Here is a 21,700-nt window from a genome sequence, read left to right as displayed (position 1 = left end):
TCTGATCTTTCTAGGTGTATTGCAGCTAATTTGACACTGTGTAGTCTGATGCTGAGTTCCTGTGCCTCTTCATTCCCAACCAGGGGACAACTCCTTCTCAAGTCACATATAAAACAGCCCCCTTTCTAATTTTTCTTCTGGAATACTATGCCCTTACTCTATCCAAGATGAATAATACCAGTAGCAAATCTAGAAAGATGGTTTGAAGAGCCTTTCACAGTGTCCAGTTCCAGGGCTCTGAAATTTTTTTCTGGTGCTGGTGCTGGTGAATATAACTATGTATTTTAGCCAAACATTATTGGAACTTTCTTATTCTTTTCCATAGCAGTCAATGTGTTCATGCTGTGCAACAGAAGAAGACAAATACTTATTTCCATATTTACTTTGAATGTTAGTTCACCCCCAAGTGACTGATCATTTAAAGCAAGGTATTTGGCATTCTTCTTGAAAAGCACTGAATTAGTTCTTTCCCTCTCGAATGCTGACTTTCAGCATAAAGATGTTAAAAACAAAGTCAAACAAATAAATCTTTTGTTTTTTGAAGCAGCTTTATTGAGACATTCATATACCATACCAATACTGCTTAGCTATTTTATAGGTACAATTTGATGGCTTTAAAAAAAATTTTTTTTTTAGAAAGATGGGAGGTAAAAAAAAAAGATGGGAGGTGGGTGGGGGGATGGTGACTGGGTGACAGGTACTGAAGGGAGCACTTGATGGGATGAGCACTGGATGTTATGCTATATGTTGGCAAATCAAACTCCAATAAAAAAATACAAAAAAAAGAGAGAAAGATTTATTTGTTTGTTTTAGAGAGAGAGAAAGAAAGAGCATAAGCAGAAGGGGCAGAGGGAGAGGGAGGGAGGGAATCTCAAGCAGACTATATGCTGAGACGGGTCCAACTTGGGCTCGATCTCACAACCATGAGATTACAACCTGAGCCAAAAGCAAGAGTCCGATGCTTAAATGACTGCACCACTCAGGCACCCCTGATGGTTTTTACTATACTCACAGAGCTGTGCAACCTTCATCACCACCTGATTTTAAAATGTTTTCATCACTACCCCCTCAAAAAATTTTGTACCCATTAGAAGAAGTCATGTCCCATTGTCCCCTTCCCCAAGTCCCTGTAAACCACAAATATTTCTGTATGTATAGGTTTGGCTCTTCAGCATATTTCTTATAAATGGACTCATATATGATCTTTTGTGACCAGCTTCTTTTCTCTAGTGTAATATATTCAAGATTCAACCAGGTTGTAGATATATTAATACCTTATTTTCTTATTGCTGAGTAGTATTCCATTGTATGGATATATCACATTTTATTTATGCCTTCATCACTTACAGACATTTGGATTGTTTCCATTTGGGGGCTATTATAAATAATGCTGGCATGGATGTTTATGTAAACATGTTTAGATGGACGTATATTTTTAGATCTCTTGAATTTATAACTGGGAGTGGAATTGCTGGGTCACAGGGTAATGCTACGTGTCACATAGAAAACTGCCAAACAGTTTTCCAGGGTGGCTAGACAATCTAACATTCTCACCACCAAAGGGTTTCAATTTTTTTCCACATCTTTGCCAACATTTGTTTTTGTGAGTCTTTTTGATTATAACTTATCCCAATGGGTGTGAAGTAGTATCTCATTATGGTTTTGATTTGTGTTTCTCTAATGATTAATAATGCTGAATATCTTCTCGTGTGCTTATTGGACGTTTGTATCTCTTTGTTAAGGAAATGACTATTCAGACCTTTGCCCATTTTTAAATTAGACTGTCTTTTATTGCTGATTTTTTTGTCTGATTCCTTTAACAGACTTATGATTCACAAATATTTGAAAATATTTTCTCCCTTTGTGTGGGTTGTCTTTCCATTTTCTTATTCATGTCCTTTGAAGTGCAAACATTTTTTATTTCGATAAAACCCAATTTATTATTTTATATTTTGGCACTTGTGTTTTTGGTATCATATCTAGAAAACTACTGCTTAACCTGAGGTCATAAGATTTCTTCCTATTTTTTCTTCTAAGGATCTTAAAATTTTTAGCTCAAACATTTAGGTCTCAGATTCATTTTGAGTTATTTTTTGCACGTGCTGTAAGGAAGGAGTCCAACTTCATTCTTCCAAATGTGGATATCCAGCTGTCCCAGCACCATTTGTTGAAAAGGCTGTTCTTTCCTCAACTTAATTGTCTTGGCATCTTTGTCAAAAATCAATTGACTATAAATATAAAGGCTTATTTCTGGATTCTTAATTTTTTATTTTATTTATTTACTCATAAGATATACAGAGAGAGAGAAAGAGAGAGAGAGAGAAAGAAAGAAAGAGGCAGAGACACACGCAGAAGGAGAAGCAGGCTCCATGCAGGGAACCCAACGTGGGACTCGATCCTGGGTCTCCAGGATCATGCCCTAGGCTGAAGGCAGGCGCTAAACCGCTGAGCCACCCAGGGATCCCCCTTATTTCTGGATTCTTACATTCTGTTGATCAAATGTCCATCTTTATCTGGTACCTCCTTGACTTAATTATTGTAGCTTTGTAGTAAGTTTTTAAATTGGAAAGATGAGTCTTCTTTTTAATATTTCTTTTTCAAGACTGTGTTGGGTCCTTTGAATTTTCATATGAGGTCTAGTATCACTTTGGCCACATCTGTAAGAAGGCCAGCTAGGATTTCGATAGGGACTGTGTTGAATCTGCAAGTTAATTTGGAGACTGTTGCCATCTTAACAATAATATGTCTTCCTATTCATTTATTCCTAAATATTTTCTTCTTTTTGACATTGTTGAAATTTCTTAAATTAATTTCTGGATTCTTCCCTACAAGTGTAAGGAAAGACTATTGATTTTTGCCATTAATCTTGTATCCTGCAATCTTGCTAAACTTGTATTAAGATTTTCTGTATATAAGATCATATCCTCTGCAAATAAATATGGTTTAATAATTCTTTTCCAGTCTGACCGCCTTGTGTTTCTTTTTTTCTTCTGTCTTTCTTCCCATCCCCTCTTTTTCCCCCTAATTGCCCTGACTAGAACATGCAGTACAACATTGAATAAAAGTAGTGACAGCAGACTGGTCTTGTTCCTGATCTTTGGGGAATAGCATTCAATCCTTCACTATTAAGTATGAGGAAAGCTCTCGTGTTTATTATGTAGAACTGCTTAGTCTCTATGCTGGAATGTTCTGAGCAGTGGGAAATAGATATATACAGATTTCATGATGTGAGGCAAATGATCAGCTCAGATGTTGATCACTGGGTCCTCTTTCGCTTTTTTCCCCTTTGTTTTATTTTATGTTTGGCCCCAGCTAAGGAATTCTGAACTAACCATCTTCATTTTTCCTGATCATCTTTAGCATGCCAACATCAGAAGTCTGCTGCAAGTCTCCTCTCTTGTTTTATTTTTGTTTTTTCCCTTTTTATTCCTAATTCTCATATCCATTTTCCTTCTCTCTCCTCGGCACTCCTTCTCATGTGCTAATAAGCCTGCATTCTTTAAAAACTCTTAGTGTTGTTTCGTATCTGTGTGAGCTTTTAGTGTACATAAACGGTATTAAATGTCACATGTTGTCTATCTCAGTCTATTTTCTGATTTTTTCCCTTTCATCACTTACAGACATTTGGATTGTTTCCATTTGGGGGCTATTATAAATAATGCTGGCATGGATGTTTATGTAAACATGTTTAGATGGACGTATATTTTTAGATCTCTTGAATTTATAACTGGGAGTGGAATTGCTGGGTCACAGGGTAATGCTACGTGTCACATAGAAAACTGCCAAACAGTTTTCCAGGGTGGCTAGACAATCTAACATTCTCACCACCAAAGGGTTTCAATTTTGCACTCCTTCCTTATAGCACGTGCAAAAAATAACTCAAAATGAAACAAAAACATTTTGTTTTACCATAGCTCCATGCTGCTGAATGTACTGTCACCTACTGCTTCTAAGTGCTTCATTCTATTCCATGGCACTTCCACTATTTTGTTGATCTTGCCCTGTTGTGGTAAACACCAAATTGCCTCTCCCCAGCCCCCTAGTACCACAAACCATGCTGTGATGAAGATCTTCATTCACATTTTCATATACACATGTCCAAGAATTTCTCTGAGATATTCAATAAAGGGATTTCTGCCTCTTTTGGCTTCAACATGTTTAATGTAGTGAAACGACACCAGCTTATTTTCCAGAATGGCTGTCCAAGTTGACATTTCCAACATCATGTGTGTGGAAGTTCTTGGTCTACTCATAAAATTTTTTTTAATTAAAAAAATTTGGGGGGGACGCCTGAGTGGCTCATCGGTTGAGTGTCTGCCTTCGGCTCGGGGCATGATCCTGGAGTCCTGGGATCGAGTCCCACATCGGGCTCCCTGCATGGAGCCTGCTTCTCCGCCTCTCTCTCTCTCTGTCTCTTATGAATAAATAAATAAAATCTAAAAAAAACTAAAAAATAAATAAAATATATTTTTTTAACTTTTTATGTTTTGCCATTCTAAAGAGTGCAAGATGGATTCCTTGTCTTAATTGTTATTTGTCTGATTTCTAGTGAAGCTGAGGATTGTTTCATGTATTTTGTTTCATCCTTTCATTTTCTCTCTGCAAACTGCTTATCTATATTCTTTACCCACTTTTCCATTTGATTTCTTAATTTTTTCCTTAATTTTTACAGGAGTTATTTGTGTGTTTTAAATATTAATCCCTTATCAGTTGTGGATATTTCAAATATTTCCTCCCAGGTGGTCATCTATTTTTCACCGATATTATTATTAATAAATATATTTTAGTTTTGTGGAGCTAATAGATTAAAAGGATGGCAATGGTCTAAGCTTGTTATAACTTGAGAACATATATGAAAAAATTTAGACGTATGAATGATTGGAGTGTCCATCTTTTTAGATCCAAGAAAGGTCCAGTCACCAGCAATAAGACCCCTGACAGTGGCTGTTATCTTGTAAAACATATATACACAGCACCCAACACACACACACACACACACACACACACACACACACACACACACCTCTTCTCTTTAACTCACTAATTTCTTGCTTCAGTACTCAATGACCTCTTCTCACTAGTTTTATTTCCATATTTCTTCTTTTCCCTTTATTTTGAAGCAAATTTCTAATTGAACAGTGGTTACTACATTTAAAAACATCAATAGGACACTCAGTAGAGTGACACTTATCAATAAAAAAAAGAAGGAAACAAATGTTGGCAAAGATATAGAGAGATTGGAACCCTTGTGCATCAAAAATTGTGCAATGTAAGTGGTGTAACCTTTGTGGAAAACAGTATTTTGTGTGTGTGTGTGTGTAAAACAGTATTGAAGTTCTTCAAAAAATTAAACATAGAGTAATATATGATCCTACAGTCTCACTTTGGAGTATATACCAAAATGCTAAAAGAACTGAAGCCTGGAAGTTGAGTAGATATTCATATACCCACATTTACAACAATGTTATCCTGAATAACCTAAAGGGAGCCAACCAACAAATGAATGGATAAACAAAATGTGTGATGTTCATACGATAGAATATTATTCAGCCCCAAAAAGGAAGTTCTGACACACACTACAACATGGATGAACTTTGAAGACATTATGCTAAGTGAAATAATCTAGTCACAAAAAGACGAATACTATCTGATTCCAATTCTATGAGCTACCCAGAGTCGTCAAATTCATAGACACAGAAACTAGAATGGTGATTGTCAGGGACTGGGAGGAAGGAGGAAAAGGGAGTTATAGTTAGTTAATGGATACAGAGTTTCAGTTTTGGAAGATGGAAAAGTTCTGGAGATGGATGGTGATGATGGTTGTAGAATAATGTGAATGTACTTAATACCACAGAATTGTATGTTTTAAAATGATAAATTTTGGTTTATATATATCTTACCACAGTTTTTAAAAACCATCAACAGGGGATCCCTGGGTGGCTCAGTGGTTCAGCGCCTGCCTTTGACCCAGGGTGTGATCCTGGAGTCCCAGGTGTGATCCTGGAGTCCCATGTCGGGCTCCCTGTGTGGAGCCTGCTTCTCCCTCTGCCTGTGTCTGCCTCTCTCTCTCTCTCTCTCTCTCTCTTTCTCTATCATGAATAAATAAATAAAATCTTTAAAAAAAATCATCAACAGACTAGCTGATGGCTGGATATATGTGCTGCATCCACCTGGAAGTGAATTAAAGATATTTTGATTCTGGAAGAAGTAACAGGCCATGGGACCCCCTACTCCTTGTATGAACCTGTGCAGGGCTGGGTTGAAACCTGCTGCTTGGAAGGCCCCTGTGATGGAAAAACTCTTTGCAGTGTAAAGCTAGCAATCTGATAATTGGGACTTAGACAGGAGGTCTGGTGACAGGCTGTCATTGAGTAAAGCAGAGTTGGAGGCCAGGACAGTAATGGTGTGCCTTCCTAGGTTGGTTGGAGATAGAAGTGTGAGGGAGAGAATACTGAGAGCCCTCTCACTAGGCTCACTGTGGCCACATGAGCCCACTGAGCCAGGCATGCCTTAGTGACAGAGAAGAAATGCACTAGGGAATCCTATGTCTTTCAACATCAAGTGAATCCTTAACCCTTTTAAGCAACCACTTGTCCCCACCACATCCACGTGTCTGAGTGTCTCACTCCTGAGTTAGTGGGGGTCTCTGTCTCTCCTAGCTGGCTACCTGCAGATTCCCCAGTGTGCCTGGCCAGGTGCTGCTCGAGAGCCCTCTGCAGCTAAAGGATGACCATTGCATCATCTTTTTCAAAAGGCAAAATACCCAGAAATAAGGTAGACCCCAGAAAGTCATTTCCCTTGGAAAGAGTTCAAGGAGATTGGAGGCTTACCGTAGTGATGAACTGATCTATAATTGTGACAGGCTAATATTGTTGCTCCGTGCTGCAACAGACTTCAAGTGCTGAAGAGCCTGGGAAACAATGTCTTTAAAAAAGATGAAGCACAGATAATGGTTTTATTTTGTCTGAACCAAATAGGAAATCACATCCCAAACCCTCTCAATCACCCGGCAATGTCATTACCCTACTCTATCAACACTGCTCATAACCCCGGACAGTGACAGGAAGACCTCCATGATGGCATTTATTTCAGGGAAATGGATGTATTAGCTATTTGTGTGACCTCGGAGAGGCAACATTTGCAAACTGAGAGGCATCCATAGAAGCCATCTCTCTTGGTGGGAGTGAAGTTGAAATGTTGTTACTGGAATTAGATATCCTCTTGAAAATAGCTGTATGGGAGAAAATGTCAACCCGTCCCCTCCCCCCTCCCCTCTTCACTGCTCTCTTCTCCATTCAGGTCGTTCTGGTCCCATGAAAAATGCTGTTCTCCATAATCAGCAAGAAGGAAATGGGACTGTGTGCTCCACTCTGGAACTTCACTAGTGCCTGACCTTTGTTAGGTAGCTTTCAGTGTCCTGATACCTGGTTATTCTCCTTTCACCCTGCCACTGCCTTACACCACCTAGTGTTGACAACCCCTGAGAAGGCATTCTGTGTGCCCCTGGGAGCAGATAACATATCAGACAAAATCTCCTTTTGCTTTTCTCATTCCATTGCTGACTTTTTAATTTTTAAAACTTTTTTATAAATCTTTAAAAATTTTATTTAAATTTTAAATAATCTCTACACCCAATGTGGGGCTCAAACCCCAGGGACAAGCATCGCATGCTTTGTCTACTGAGCCAGCCACGCCTGAGCCAGCCACCCCTCCACTCCTGACCCTTTAATTTATTTCCTAAGTGCAAAATCATGCATACCCTCACACCTAACATGAAGAATATAAAACTGTAAAACTTTGCAATGCCACAGTTCTTTCTGTAAAAGGAGGCAGCATTTCTAAGAGAGTTTCCAGACCTGGAGTTTGGGGATTAGGACATTCAATGCTTCTCTTGCTCTCAAAGAAGAGGTGAGGAAGAAAATATGGACAGATACAATGATAGGAAATAGTTGATGAGGTCCTAGGAACTATAGACATGTGAATAAATGGTGGTTGTCATTGTATGGGCATTATATGTATATATATGTATATATATATTAAAAAATGTAAATATGCATGTACATGTGTGTACATAATTCTTTTATGTAGACACATAGTTATACATACAAACTGGTAGAGAGATATAGGTATAGGTATAGATATAATTTAGTTCTGAAAAATCTTATGAGGTAGTAATATTTCTATTTTACAGATGAAGCACTTAAAAATTTTATGAGTTCAAAGTATTTGCCCCAAAACATCTCTAACTGAGATTCCAACTCAAATGGTGCAGGCCCATTAGATATATGGTTTTTCATCTGCCCAATATCTGTCCCCCTTCTTCTGATGACACCACAGTTGGTCTTTTGGGGGAGAACCAGCCTTCTCCAGGTTGTACCATCTTCTAATACATTCAAAAGGCCATGCTCTCCTTTGCTCAAAGGACAAGCAGGTGATCAAAGTCAGGTTAAGCAGATTTCTCTCCTATGAATCTGAATCCTGGAGGGAATGGAATAAGGATGATTGGGCTGATTCATCCCCATGGTTGTTGCCTAAAGACTGTCCCATTTTTTTTTCTGCACTGCAAATCCTCATGGCCACTCAGCCATGTCCTTTCTGAGGGTTGATCCTTCAGGCTGTCCTTCCATTCTGTGAACTCCCCCTATATTTTCCTAACAGTTCCCCTTCTGTATAGATAAGTATGTTGGGTGTGGCAGTGCACCACCAGATGCCCTCTCTGGACCCAAGCACTTCTTCTCTTGTTGCTATCATGCTGGACAGTGATGGTTCACAGCTGAGGCCCTGCCAGTACTTGCCCTTTGACACACAGAGCTTCCTAATCAAAGTTTAGATCCTCTTCCAGGGTACAGCCTGCTGGGGTATAAAAACTCAATGCCCTTGCCTCAATCTGGACAAGCCCGAAGGCCATCCTGGGGCCAGAGCTCCCCTCAGGAGCCACTGAATTCTCTCTTGCAGTTACATCACAGTTCACCTCCTCCTTCTCCCTGCTTCTTTTGCCTCCTCCTTACCAGTGTGGCTCCTGTGAACACTCCCAGTGGTCCTGCTGTTTGCACATTTCCATCAGAGTCCAGGGAACATGACCTGACAGTAGATCTGTCTAAACTTCTAAGACTTGAATCAAAGACCCCTAATTGATCCAGCCTGCACTGTACACCTTTTTTATTTGCTAGAGCTGCCATAACAAGTACCCCAGACTGAGTGGCTGAAACAACAGATATTTATTTTCTCACAGTTCTAAAGGCTAAAAGTCTGAGATCAAAGTGCTCGCTGGGTTGGTTTTTCCTGAGGCCTCTCTCCTTGGCTCGTAGATGGTAGTCTTCTCCCTGTGTCTTCCTTCCTTCCCTGTGTGTGTCTGTCTCCTAATTTCCTTGTCTTTTAAGGACAGGAGTCATTGGATTGAGCCCTACCCTAATGACCTCATTTTAATGTAAATACCTCTTTTAAGACCCTTTCTCCAAATATAGTCACATTCAGAAGTACTAGGAGTTAGGACTTCAACCTATGAATTTGGAGAGGACACAAGTCAGTCCTTAACAGCTTCCAAAGCCTGAGTCCCTGTGGCAAGTCCCTGTGGTTTAGAATTACAGGGTTTGCTATCTAGGCTGTGAGCAGGGGAGTCTCAAAGCTTGAATCTCTCAGTTCTTAGCTCTCTTCAGAGGCAAATGGGATACAACCGTAATCTGTAACTCTGAAATGTAATGAATAATGTCAGTGACAGTATAGGATATGTCCAATAGGAAGTGGAATTAAGATGTACTGGTTTTAAGTGAGAAAGAACTGCTACTTCCTTTGAAATACCGCAAAGCTATCAGATGAGCGGGAGAAGATGGTTGGGTCATTGGGACCAAGATAACCAGAAGCCATATTAAAATAAATCAAACTGGAGTCTCTTTGTAATTATTACTATTACTACTATGTAATAATTACTTTGTAATTATTACTAAAAGAAAACTATGAAAGAATCTATTTTATAATTTTGGTAGGGGAAATGCCTTCTAGGAAAGTCACAACACCCAGAAGCAATTTCTAAAAAGAGATTCATGCAACTATATTTTAAAAAATCAGCATTGAGGGACGCTTGGGTGGCTCAGTGGTTGAGCATCTGGCTTTGGCTCAGGGTGAGATCCCAAGGTCCCAGGATGGAGTCCTGAATCAGGCTCCCTGAAGGGAGCCTGCTTCTCTCTCTGCCTATGTCTCTGCCTCTCTCTCTGTGTCTTTCATGAACAAATAAATAAAATCTTTGAAAAAAATCTCCGTTGAAATCCTGAATGACATGTGGCTGATTACAACAGGAGACAAGACAGACTGGGGAACCATACCACTGAGTGCACTGAACATGTTCCCCTAGTCCCTCAGTCTGACCATGCATTATCTACAACCTGGAAGTGCTTTACATCACAGATGAAACCATATTCTCGCTTCCAGGAGGGTATTCACAAAGTGTTGCCAGCCTATATCTGGGATGTTGCATCAATACCCTCTTCTGTCTCCAGTGGGCACAAGTGGGTCCTAGCTCCCCCTTTGGAGACTGATTATACCTCTCCTGTCAGGTTTGCTGGCTAACACATCTGCATTGGTGGCCGCTGCTTCTCCTGCTGCTGCACAGCCCCGACCAACTTTGAAGCAAAAGCAAAATCAGAGGATTCTAACAAGGATATGGGATTGTCTCTGACAGCTTACGAAAAGGCAACCAACTTGGCCAAGCTTTGTTTGTGAAACAAGGAAATAAAGGCTTACTTCTCTTTAAAATAAAAAAAATGTACATGGGAATAAGAGCACAACAAAGCAAGCCAAAATGGTGAAAAATTTGAAATAAATATTATGAAAATAATACTGATAATTTCCCCAATTTATAAAAAATTTCTACAGAGTAATGGAAATAATCCAATTTACTGGGCAAATGATGGAAACAGTTCAGAGACAAGGAAATACAAATAGTTCTTAGACATTTGAAAAACTACTGAATAGCACTAAAGATAAGAGGAAGTCCTGTTAAGTCCAATGATGACACCTTGGGATGCTGTATTTTTTTTATAATAAATTTATTTTTTATTGGTGTTCAATTTAACAACATACAGAATAACACCCAGTGCTAATCCTGTCAAGTGCTGTATTTTAGCTATCAAATGGTGAAAGATCAAAAAAAAAAAATGTAAGCACAGTCAGGACTGTTGAGGGTATGGGGAAGCAGACATGCTTATATGTCAGTGCAGGTGTTCATTTTTCCCTTATATGTGATGGCGATTGGGAATGCTCACAAAAATAAAAATGTACACATGCTGTGACCCAGAAATTCTAGAAATCTTCCCACAGAGTATGAAATGGAATGTTCCCAGAGATCTGTAGTTTAGCAGTGAAAGAGCAGAAGAACTGACAATTCTGGGACAGAAGTGGATTGTTATATCCCAATACAAGACTTTTCAATAGGGTCCCTAGATTGTGACTACATTTCCCATCCTCCCTTCCAGCTAGGTGTAGCTTTGTGACTAGGTTTTGGAAAATGGGATATAACTGAAGGGACTCTGTGAGCTGGGAAGTATCCTACTCAAGAGGGAACACATGGATCTTTTTTTCAGGCTGGAATGCAGAAGTGGAGGCTGGAGCTTCAGCACCCACCTTTAAATGCCAGGAGAAAGATCTTCAGTCCTTGAGATTGTAGCTACCAATACCAGCCCTGAGCTACCTAACTCTGCTCATTTTTTTCAAGATACAAACGTCTATCTTGCTTAGGCTAAGTCATTATTTGAGATACTTTTAAAAGGATTTTGGTAAAATAAACATTGAATATTAAATGACTCTTTAAAAGAAAGTCTACTGAGGTACACTCAGTAGTATATGCAAGTATAGAGAGATGGAATGCTTTACAACATATATAATTTAGGTGAAAAAAAGCAAGATCTGAAAAGGTGTTAACAGTGTGTTGCTATTTCTACAAAGTATAAAAATATCTAGATTGCATGTTTGTCAATGTAGAGTATCTCTTTCTGGAAAGACACAAGGTACTGGTGACCCTAGTTGCCTCTGAGCAATGGAGCAGTGCGAATGGGAAAGGAATGGAAGAGACTTCTATCTCTGTGCCCTTTTGTACCTTTTCAATTCACCTTTTGTGCATGTATTATCTATTTAAAATAAATAATTAAACTTTGGAAAAGATGCAGCTGAGGTTGTTGGCTGTGTTCCTTCAGGGATGAGGCAGAAAAATGGAAGTAGCAGGGGCAGGGAGACAGGAGGGACACAAGGAATGTGTGGGAAATGGCACATGCATCACGGTCTAATTGCTGACAGCACACCATTAGAACCAGCAGATGGGGCAGACAGATGCAAATGAATAAGGTATTAGAAGGGAGATCCAGAGAGAAGCAACAGGCCAGGGAGGAATTTGTGTGACAAATCTGAGCAGACCAGGCTCTGACTATGTGTGTTTTCTGCCCAAGTCAGAAAAATCAGCAGTAGTTACTTCTAGAAAATAACAATGTATGGCTCTGTGCATATTGAGGGCAGAGTGGGAAGTGATTGAATTCTTCAGCAATCCCAGGAGTGTGACAATTTGTTTACTACAACAGAGCATTTTTTCCCCCTTCCTCCAGCTTAGAGTGTTTTTGATGGATATGTTCTTAAAAGTAGATACTGGAGGGATGTTCCATTTTCCAGGTACCGAAAACACACCTGATGATTAGAGACAGGTTGCTGAGTGTTTTAAAGATGCCAAAATGAAGTGAGGATCCTTAGCTTTCCAACATAACTTGCAGGACAGCTGCAAGGAAGGCACAGAACTCTTGGCTTTAACAGTGCATTAAGGAAATTGGCATAGATGCTGCTTGAGATACAGATAACTCAGCAAAACTGGACAGAACAGGTGAAAGTAACTCCAGTCAGGATCATTAATACAAATGCCTAATTAGCATGCAGCCAAGTGGCTCTCATACATATAGTTAGATGCTTAAAATTGATTTTAAGTCTTTTCTGAGGACTGCAATGAATTCTATGAACATGTTTGCTCAGCCTCAAAAATCTGTGCCAGCACCTAGTGAAATGACTTGAAAGAAAAAAAAACAACAACAAGCAATGCCAAGCTCTGGTGAGAGTGTTTGGGATTTTTGTTTGGGATTTTTGTTTTGTTGTGTTTCTTCTTTTTCTTTATTCAATTCTACTTCTGACAGCTACATTTCCATTTCTAGCACTTTTTCCAACATATCTGCTGCTGGAGAGTGCAAAAAGAAGGCCTAGCTCTGAGGGCTCAGACATTTGGGTTAGAAGCTATATGACCATCAGCAAAGTCTCATACATTGCTGATGGGAAGACAAAAAGACACAAGTCCTCTGAAGAAGGCTTTGTTTTTTGTTTTTTGTTTTTTTTCGAAAAAAATGAAGTTGAACAAGTTTAGCATAGAGCAAGAAATCCACTTCCTGGGTTTCTATCCCAAAGTAATGAAAACTTGGATTCACACAAAACCTTGTATGTAGATGTTTACAGCAGCTTATTCATAATTCTTAAGAACTGGAAACAACCCAAATGTCCTTTAGCTGATGAATGGATATACAGATTGTGGTGTAATTAAGTACTTCTCAGAAATAGAAAGGAAGGAACTATTGATACACACAACCACATGGATGGATCTTAAATGTATGTGCTAGGTGAAAAAAGTCAGACTCAAAAGACCACATATTGTATAATTCCATTATATGACATTGTAGAAAAGAGAAACTATAAGGAGAGAAGACAGATTAGTGGTTGCCAGAGGATGGAGATGGAGGGAGGAGTTCACTACAAAGGGGCACAGGGGAGTTTTGGGGGCGGGGTCATGGTACAGTTCTATATTTTGATTGTATTGGTGGCCACGCACCTATTTGTCAAAATTCATAAACCTGCGTACTAACCATGGCGAATAATACTGTATGAAAATGATACCTCAATAAACCTGACTTTAAATAAAAAGTCTATAGCTTGAGGGAGGTTTCTGGGATGGTGGGAATGTTATGAATCTCATCTGCATGGTGTTTACATGGGTATAAATATATAAAACAATTCATCTAGTTATACACATAAGATTTGTATGCTTTATGGACACCACTGAATGTATTTTACATCTTACTTAAGAAATAAATGAAGACAAAAACGTCTAACATACCTAATATTTATGAGACAGAGAGAGAGAGATGGGATGCTGGGAGAGAAAGGGTTAAATGGCTCTCTGCAATCCTTTGGGATCCTTATAAGAACCTGATTATGATGTTTGATAATAGCAGGCAAGAAGGCAAATGTCACAATGTCACAGTCTTGCTTAAGGCTGACTCTTTTTATTAGTGTGTTTGGGATTTTTGTTTTGTTGTGTTTCTTCTTTTTCTTTATTCAATTCTACTTCTGACAGCTACATTTCCATTTCTAGCACTTTTTCCAACATATCTGCTGCTGGAGAGTGCAAAAAGAAGGCCTAGCTCTGAGGGCTCAGACATTTGGGTTAGAAGCTATATGACCATCAGCAAATTTCACCATACTTTTTCATCTGGCAGATTTTCCGTCAATGAGTCACACATTTATACAGAAGTCTTGGTGTCTCAGGGATCTTCATAAACTTAATCTTTCAGCAACAAATTTGACACACCCCATTTTCTACTAATATTCCTTTTAGAAGGTTTGAACAGTTTCTGGAACATACTTTCTGGAGCAGTAACAGAGAACCATAAAAACTCCATGGCCTCATTATCACATCATTTGCACAGGGCAAATTGATCTGTATGATATCAATTCTGTTAATTCCTCCCTGGAGTGCAGAGGGGCAGAGTCCCACTTACTTTTTTTTTTTAAATAGAGAACAAAAATTGCTACAGCTCCTAAGCATCCCAACTTTATTCCTAGAAATACAGGAAAGTTCAAATGTGTGCCTACCCCCACTGCAATGGACCACCATCATATGGGAGCCTGGTGGGCTCCTTTAACATGGATGACAAGAATAATTGTCCTCCACCTCTGAGCTCAGGGAGAAAGGAAATTTCAACATGTTCTTGAATATACTGGGATATGAGTTTTGCTGGCTTTGTGTTTTGTATTTTGAATAGGCAGATAGAGTTTATTTTCAGGTTATTGGTCACGGAGAGATTTTGGATCCCATGCTGGTGCAAGCTCATCATTGTGCATCTTCAACCTGCCGCCATCAAGCTCTGGACACATCCCAGAACTACCAAATGTGATATTGGCCTTATAATTGTCTTTCATGAGCCTTAGGGGCTGCTTTGCTGTGGCTAAACATTCTACGATTCGTCTGGCAGCCTTGAAATGCTTTTCTTCTCTGGTTCAGAGGTGCAATGAAGCAAGTTAGTAGGAGCTGTGACTTCAGTAATCCTACAAAGGTTTAAGCAGTCACAGAGTGGCCTGACAGTGTGAAGGTTCAATCAGGTGATTCTGATGAACAAAGTATTTTATTTCTAGGTCTAGTGTTGCCTGGTAGCATTTGTCTTCTTATGTAAAGAGAGTGCAAATTACTATCCCATCATCTTCTCTAGTGTATTGAATTATCAATATAATTGTAATCAGCACTTCTGGAAAGTGCTGATGGCCTATTTTGTACTTGTTTGTGTTAATCAATGTTAATTACAAAGCAAGCACGGGGTTAACAAATTATAATGGGTTTAATTAAGCTTGTCAGTAACAAATGGCATAACCTTTATGTTATGACCCGGTTAGAGGAACAAAAAAAGACAAAATGGGCCAAAGAATCATCACATGGAAATTCATATTTATATACTGGTTATCTACAGGAACAGAATAACGTGATGAGTTTATTGGTTTTGCTAATTATCAACTTCAACATTTACTGATCTGGTAATACTAGAGTATAGAGAACTATAAGATCTGTTCTTCAGCCTTAAAGGATTTATAATTGGGTTGGAAGTGAGACACAGAAAACCAGGGTTTAAAATTCTCCAGTGAGTAGCAAATGAGTGCTGCCCACCACGGTGCAAAGCATGTGGTCGAGGGAGTGATTACTGTGAGTCAGTACACTGGAGGAAGACTACAGACAGTAGTGGAACCCAGAGGATGAACTGAATGTGGGAGAGAAGGAGAGAAGATGGCATTCCTGCTGGATGTGCAGCTGAATCAAAGGTATGGCAGTGAGAGTGCAAATGATGTGTTCAGAGGTCATTTCTTCTTCCATGATTTGGCTTCACTGATTTAGGTTCCATTGAGTTGGGTGGGTGGTGAAGAAAATAGTATCCATAGTCACATTGCTGGTCTGACCCTGCCTGCCTATCTCCTCATTTGGAATGTAGAAATGGTCATGAAGACTCAGCTCCAGACTACAACTCCAAAGCCCTTGATTAGGGCCATGGTTCACAGCTGTTTTTTTTTTTTTTTTAAGATTTTATTTATTTATTCATGAGAGACATATTGAGACACACACACACACACACACACACACACACACACACACACACAGGCAGAGGGAAGCAGGCTCCAAGCAGGGAGCCCGACATGGGACTTGATCCCGCGACCTCCAGGATCACACACTGGGCTGAAGGCGGTACTAAACCCCTGAGCCACCCGGGCTGCCCCACAGCTGCTTTTTATGTCACTCATATTTCTATATGATTAAAAGTCTCCTGAATCACCATATCCATCTAAAATCTTTGTCATTATGGGATAATAATGTGTCCCTTATAACATTATAGGATGCATTTGAATGCAAGCAATGCAAGCAATAGCACACACATAATACCCTAAACCAAAAGGCTTAAGCGACAAATTAGGTTATCGCTCATGAGATTTGTCACGGAGAAAAAAAAAAACCTTTTTCTAGACTCTCTTAAGTTATGACCTGGGGTGTGTGAATTAAACTGAAGGAAGAGAGATGAACAGGAGAAAGGGCTTATTTTGTCTGCATGTAGAGGGCATCACAGAAAAGAAATGATATTTTCCCAAAGTGCTCAGATGTAGGAACTTACACATCGTTTTAACAATGAGCAATAAATTGCAGAGAAGAGAGTAGACAAAGGAAAAAGGTTTGGGCTTCCGGGGACAGTAAATTGTGGGAAAGTAAATATATGAAGGAAGCTAATGGGAAATGAGGGTTTTTTAGCAAGGTTTGTTGTCTCTCTCCAGTGATAAGGACTGTTCTCCTGTTTGGTATGGGAGAGGAGAGAAGAGGCACCTGCACAAAGGGAAATTTATGCCCTACTTTCAGACAGATGGGGGAGGGCAAAGAGCTCTTTCTGAGTTTGATTCTTCTTAATCGACTTCAGGTTAAAATAATTCTTATGTCAAAGTGGCATATTTTGGGGTGGAATATTCTGATCTCCTCAGTCAACAACAAGTGGTTCTACTGGTCTGGATGGGCTCTGTCACTCTGGGCAGCCCTCACTCATATATCTTTGATCAGCTAATGAGTTGGCTGGGGCAGGCTGGGGCCAAATGACTCCTCTGTCTGGTGGTGGTTGGCTGGCTATGGGCTGTGGCACTGGGTTTGACTGAGTCACCCCATCGCTCAGCAGGTTAGCCTGGGCTTGCTCACAGGACAGCAGCAGGGTCTCTGGAGTGAGAGTAGAAGCATGCAAGGTCTTTAGAAACCTAGGTTGGAAGTACCAAAGTTAATTCTGCAGCATTCTGTGAGCCAGAGCAAGATCTGAGGGCAGGCACATAAGAGAAGTGGCGAGAGGAGACTCCATCTCTGCTTGAGGGTTTGCTGCAATGTGACATTGCAAGGTTTAAGTATAGGAGGTGAAGCCTTTGCAACTATGTTTAAATCTGTCACATGATGTTTTAGGCAAAGAGGCTTTCTCACTATTATTCCCAGAGCAAGACGCCTGCTTTCTGAACTCTGAATATTGGATGAATGTATTTTTTTTTTCTGGCTCAGAAGTCAGTTCTAGGGGTTCAAATTCCATCCCTTCTGCCCATCTCCAAAACTAATTCATCCACAAAACTTTACCCCGTCTCTTCAACTAAATGCAATTTCTCTTAAGAGTTGAAATGTTGCCACAGACTCTATAAAGTCCACCAATTCTGAGCTATGTGTAACCATAGGTATAGCTATATGCAATTGAAACCATCTTTTTTTCATCTTAGTATATGAAATGACTATGATTTTCGGTGATCGTTTCTATTAAATTGATTCTTCAGTGATTTCTTCATTCACTTCTGCTAAAAGAAAGCTGACATTCATAGCTACCTGCCTGTAGCTTTGCAGCAAAATTTCTATGTATGACTTTTGTGATTATCGTTACTGTTACTTTGTAGTTGGGGTTTCAAACTCATGCTCCATAGCACACTTTTTCAAACTATCTTTACATTTAATGTTTAGTATTTTAGAAGATCCTACATTTACCTTTACGTTTTATGACTTAGAAAATGAAAATGGTTCTGGGTTTGGATTTGATATCTGTAATTTCTGTCTCTGAGACTATTATGCATTTGTTTGAAAACCAGAACACTTATTTCTGTTTATTGGCTCCCTGCTTAGCTCCTAAATTCATCTTAAGTCCCATGGTGTAAGACACCCCCCAAGGAGATATGAAGTGTACCCTGTGATAGATTGCTCAAGGCGGGTACTTCTAGCACATAGGAAAATAGGTGAGCTTCTAAGGTGACAGTTGTATCCTACGTCCCAATTTAAGTGTGCCCGTCGTCTGCTGTTTATCGAAGTTTTTAAAGAGTCACATTTGTGAGAGTAAACCAATTTTGTTTTAAAGGCTAGGGGTGAAATACGTAGTAGGGATATTGTATTTTTCCCCTCCCTGATGATGATATTTTAAAGATGATTCAAATATTTTGAGGCCAAGTGAACATTCTATTCTAGTGTTATTTCACTTTGAAATGAAGAAGCCAAGAGTCAATCACCCACAACTCTTTGGCAGTATAGAGATTGCTAAACATCAGAAAAAGGAAAAAGAACAAATAAATGAAGACCCAAATAAACTACATCCAAACAAGCAAAATACTCCCCTAATCCCAGCGCAGGGCCCCTCTCCGGGTTCTTGAAGACTTTCTGCCCCTAGGTCCTGTGTCAGCCGGCAACGGCACAGAAGGTCGGTGTGTTTACAGGCCTGTGGGCTGCTGGAAATAAATTAGAGAACGAAATAATGAACGAACCTCACAACCTATCGACCAATACAACCCCAGGCACATCTCATCGCTGCAGTGAGTTAAGCTACAACCCCTCCGACGCAGTTTAATTCGTTGCCTTTAAAAATCGAGCTCTGGCGCTGCAGGGCGTGCGCCCAGCTCCGGGGCCCCGCAGGGTGGCGGGGAGCAGCGGGGGCCGCGCCCTCCGGGGGCAGGAGGCGGACCCGCCCCCGTCCGGGGCGGCCAGGGCCGCGCGCGGGCTCCCGGGCGGCGCCTCTAAGCGGCCGGCCCCGACCGCGCATGCTCCGGCGGCCCGGTCCAGCTGCCCGCGCTCCGCGTTTTCCTGCAGCTCGCGGTGGTCAAATCCGCGCCCAGCTCTGTGCGGGCCACGCGGGTTAACCTCGGGCTTTTCAGGGCCCTGGAAGCAGGTGGGAAGCGGATTGCAGGGTAGCCGCGGCAATCTAGGGAAGGCGATGGTGCAATGACTTCATATCCGAGTGGGTCACGCTTGTCAACAGCATCTCACTTAATGCATTAACCGACTCCTTGGAGTTGTCTCTGATTCGCTGTGGGGCGGAAGCCTCGGAGGCACCCAGCGATGCAGCCTGGAGGGCGCCCGAAGCTGGGGCTCGTGTCGGCGCCGGGGCGCGAAGCCCGCAGCCCAGCCCCAGTCCCCGGGCCTCCTGGAGCCCCTCTTGAGCAGCCCTGTCCCCTTCCCGTGATCTAAGGCCACGGCCGGGCGGCCTCGCTGCCCCGGGAGCCGGGATACCCTCGGGGGGGAGGAGTGGGGCAGGGCTGGGAAGCGTCCCTCCGAGCCGCGGCCGGGTGGATCCTGACGGAGGGGCACGGCGCACCCAGACGCCCGGCCGGGCGGTGAGGGGGGGTCGGGGGCCCTGAGTCGGGCAGGAGGGAGGTAGAGCCCGGGGCTTGGTCGTGGCCCGCAGGGGACGCTGCGGCTCGCGGGTGGGCTCCGGGGTGTGTGTGGCGAGGGCGGGAAGGAACGGCCGAGCGGGCCCACGGCCACAGGGAGGCTGTGCCCCCCGTTGGGCCCTACGCTTTAGCGGGGGCCGCTCTCGCCCCCAAATACGTTACGACTGCACCGGAAACAACAAAAAACTAAACCAGGAAACTAACCGAAGTGTCAGAAAGTCCAGTGAAGGTCTGACTGCGGCCGATGTACACATTCCGGCCTGCAGTTTTAAGTATCCGGTACCCTTTTGGTTGTTTGTTTTTTAAGCTTTTAAAAAATTCATTCCTGAGACACAGAGGAGGCAGCGACGGGGGGGCAGCAGGCTGCGTGCGTGCGGGGCCCGGGCCGAGGCGGACGCCCCGCTGAGCCGCCGGGTGCCCCTCCCGCCTTGAAGGTTTTCCTCGGCGTCCCTGACGCGAGGGGAGGAAAGCACGAGGCTTGGCTGGTCGCCGCGGGGAGGGCCCCGGCGGAGCCTCCGCGAACGAGCTGGTGCCGTCCGCGCCCCGGGCTCCCGCCCCGCCGCCGGCCGAGCGCGCCCCCGCACGGTGCGGGGAAAGCAGGTCCTCGTCGAGCCCCAGGACCGAGGTGCTCGCCTCAGGCCCTACGTTACTGCGGCCCCTTCCTCCCCGTCCTCCTCCGCCGCCGCGCAGGTGACCCGGCCCGGCTGGAGCTGCCCCGAAATCACCCCTCCCGGCCCTCCCCCAAGGCAGCCCGACCCCGCCCCGCTCGCCGCCGGCCGCCGCCAAACCCCGGCGCGCGGATCCCGCGGGCCGGAGCCGCTCTGGGCATGCTCAGTGGCCCGGCAGGTGGGGCCGCCGCGGACGCCAGGTCCGGCCGGGAGCCGCCGGGCGGGGGCGGGGCGGGGCGGGGCGAGGGGAGTGGGCGGGAGCCGAGGCCGAGTCGCGGGAGTCGCCGGCGGCCGCGGGGTGCTGGGCAGGTGGGAGCCCGCGCGGGCCGGGCCGGGATGAGCAATGGCATCAGTCAAGGTGGCCGTGAGGGTCCGGCCCATGAATCGCAGGTGAGTTGGGGGAGGCCACAGGCGGCCCCCGATGCGTCCCCACCCGGGGGAGCCTAGTCTCCAGCTCCCCTCAAAGGCCAGCCTGGACTTAGGGTCACGGACGGCCCCCGGCCCGCTGGTCCCTGGCTGTGGCCTCTGGGGGCCTGGAGCAGCACTTTATGCTTTTCTGCCCCCTTTACGCTGCCCTGCTGGGGACTCTGGGGGTCAGAGTTCACGAGGTCACGAGAAGATTTCTGTCCCATTAACTTGTGCACGTTTGCGTGTTCCCCCTTTTCAGGAGCATCCAGGGATCACTCCCACGAAGGCGGAGAATCCTTGGGGGCGGGGGCGGGGGCGGGGGTGGGGGTGGGGGCGGGGTGGGTTAGAGGGAGGTCACGGGACACCACCGCTGTCGGGCGAACTCCCCTCGGTTCTCCAGTAAACAGTGTTTTCAGTTGCTTGGTGAGAGGATTTCAAATCCCTGAGTGTGAACCCTGACTTCCAGCCAGTAGCCGAGCAATTCTTCACGTTCAAGAGTGGGTGGGAAACTTTAGCTAAGTTCCCACTTTAGGGGGGAAAAATCGGGGACACTTAGGCACACGCGTCTGAAATCTGCTGCCGTTCACAGAGGGCAAGAGTCATAAACACAATCTCTTCTCGGGTTTTTCTACAAAGTG

At 43.0% G+C, this 21,700-nt stretch overlaps 1 protein-coding gene across 35 annotated transcripts in view; it reads left to right on the top strand.

Moving 5' to 3' along the window:
- Window positions 1-19,328: 19,328 nt before the first annotated feature.
- LOC112922739 (kinesin-like protein KIF16B) overlaps window positions 19,329-21,700 on the top strand; it is a 314,279-nt gene continuing 311,907 nt past the window's right edge. For 16 of the 35 annotated variants that reach the window (XM_072736435.1, XM_072736422.1, XM_072736421.1 and 13 more), the window contains exon 1: window positions 20,900-21,044. In XM_072736435.1, the coding sequence (XP_072592536.1) occupies window positions 20,998-21,044 (47 nt within the window). In that variant the 5' untranslated portion in view covers window positions 20,900-20,997. Of the gene's footprint in view, window positions 19,485-20,899; window positions 21,045-21,700 lie in introns of those variants that run through there. The other 19 variants (XM_072736429.1, XM_072736448.1, XM_072736443.1 and 16 more) reach the window with 5 other exon arrangements.

Source organism: Vulpes vulpes, chromosome 14 (assembly GCF_048418805.1).
Source record: "Vulpes vulpes isolate BD-2025 chromosome 14, VulVul3, whole genome shotgun sequence".
Lineage (NCBI taxonomy): Eukaryota > Metazoa > Chordata > Mammalia > Carnivora > Canidae > Vulpes > Vulpes vulpes.
The sequence above is the reverse complement of the archived record's forward strand: the minus strand, read 5'-3'. Positions and strand labels throughout refer to the sequence as shown.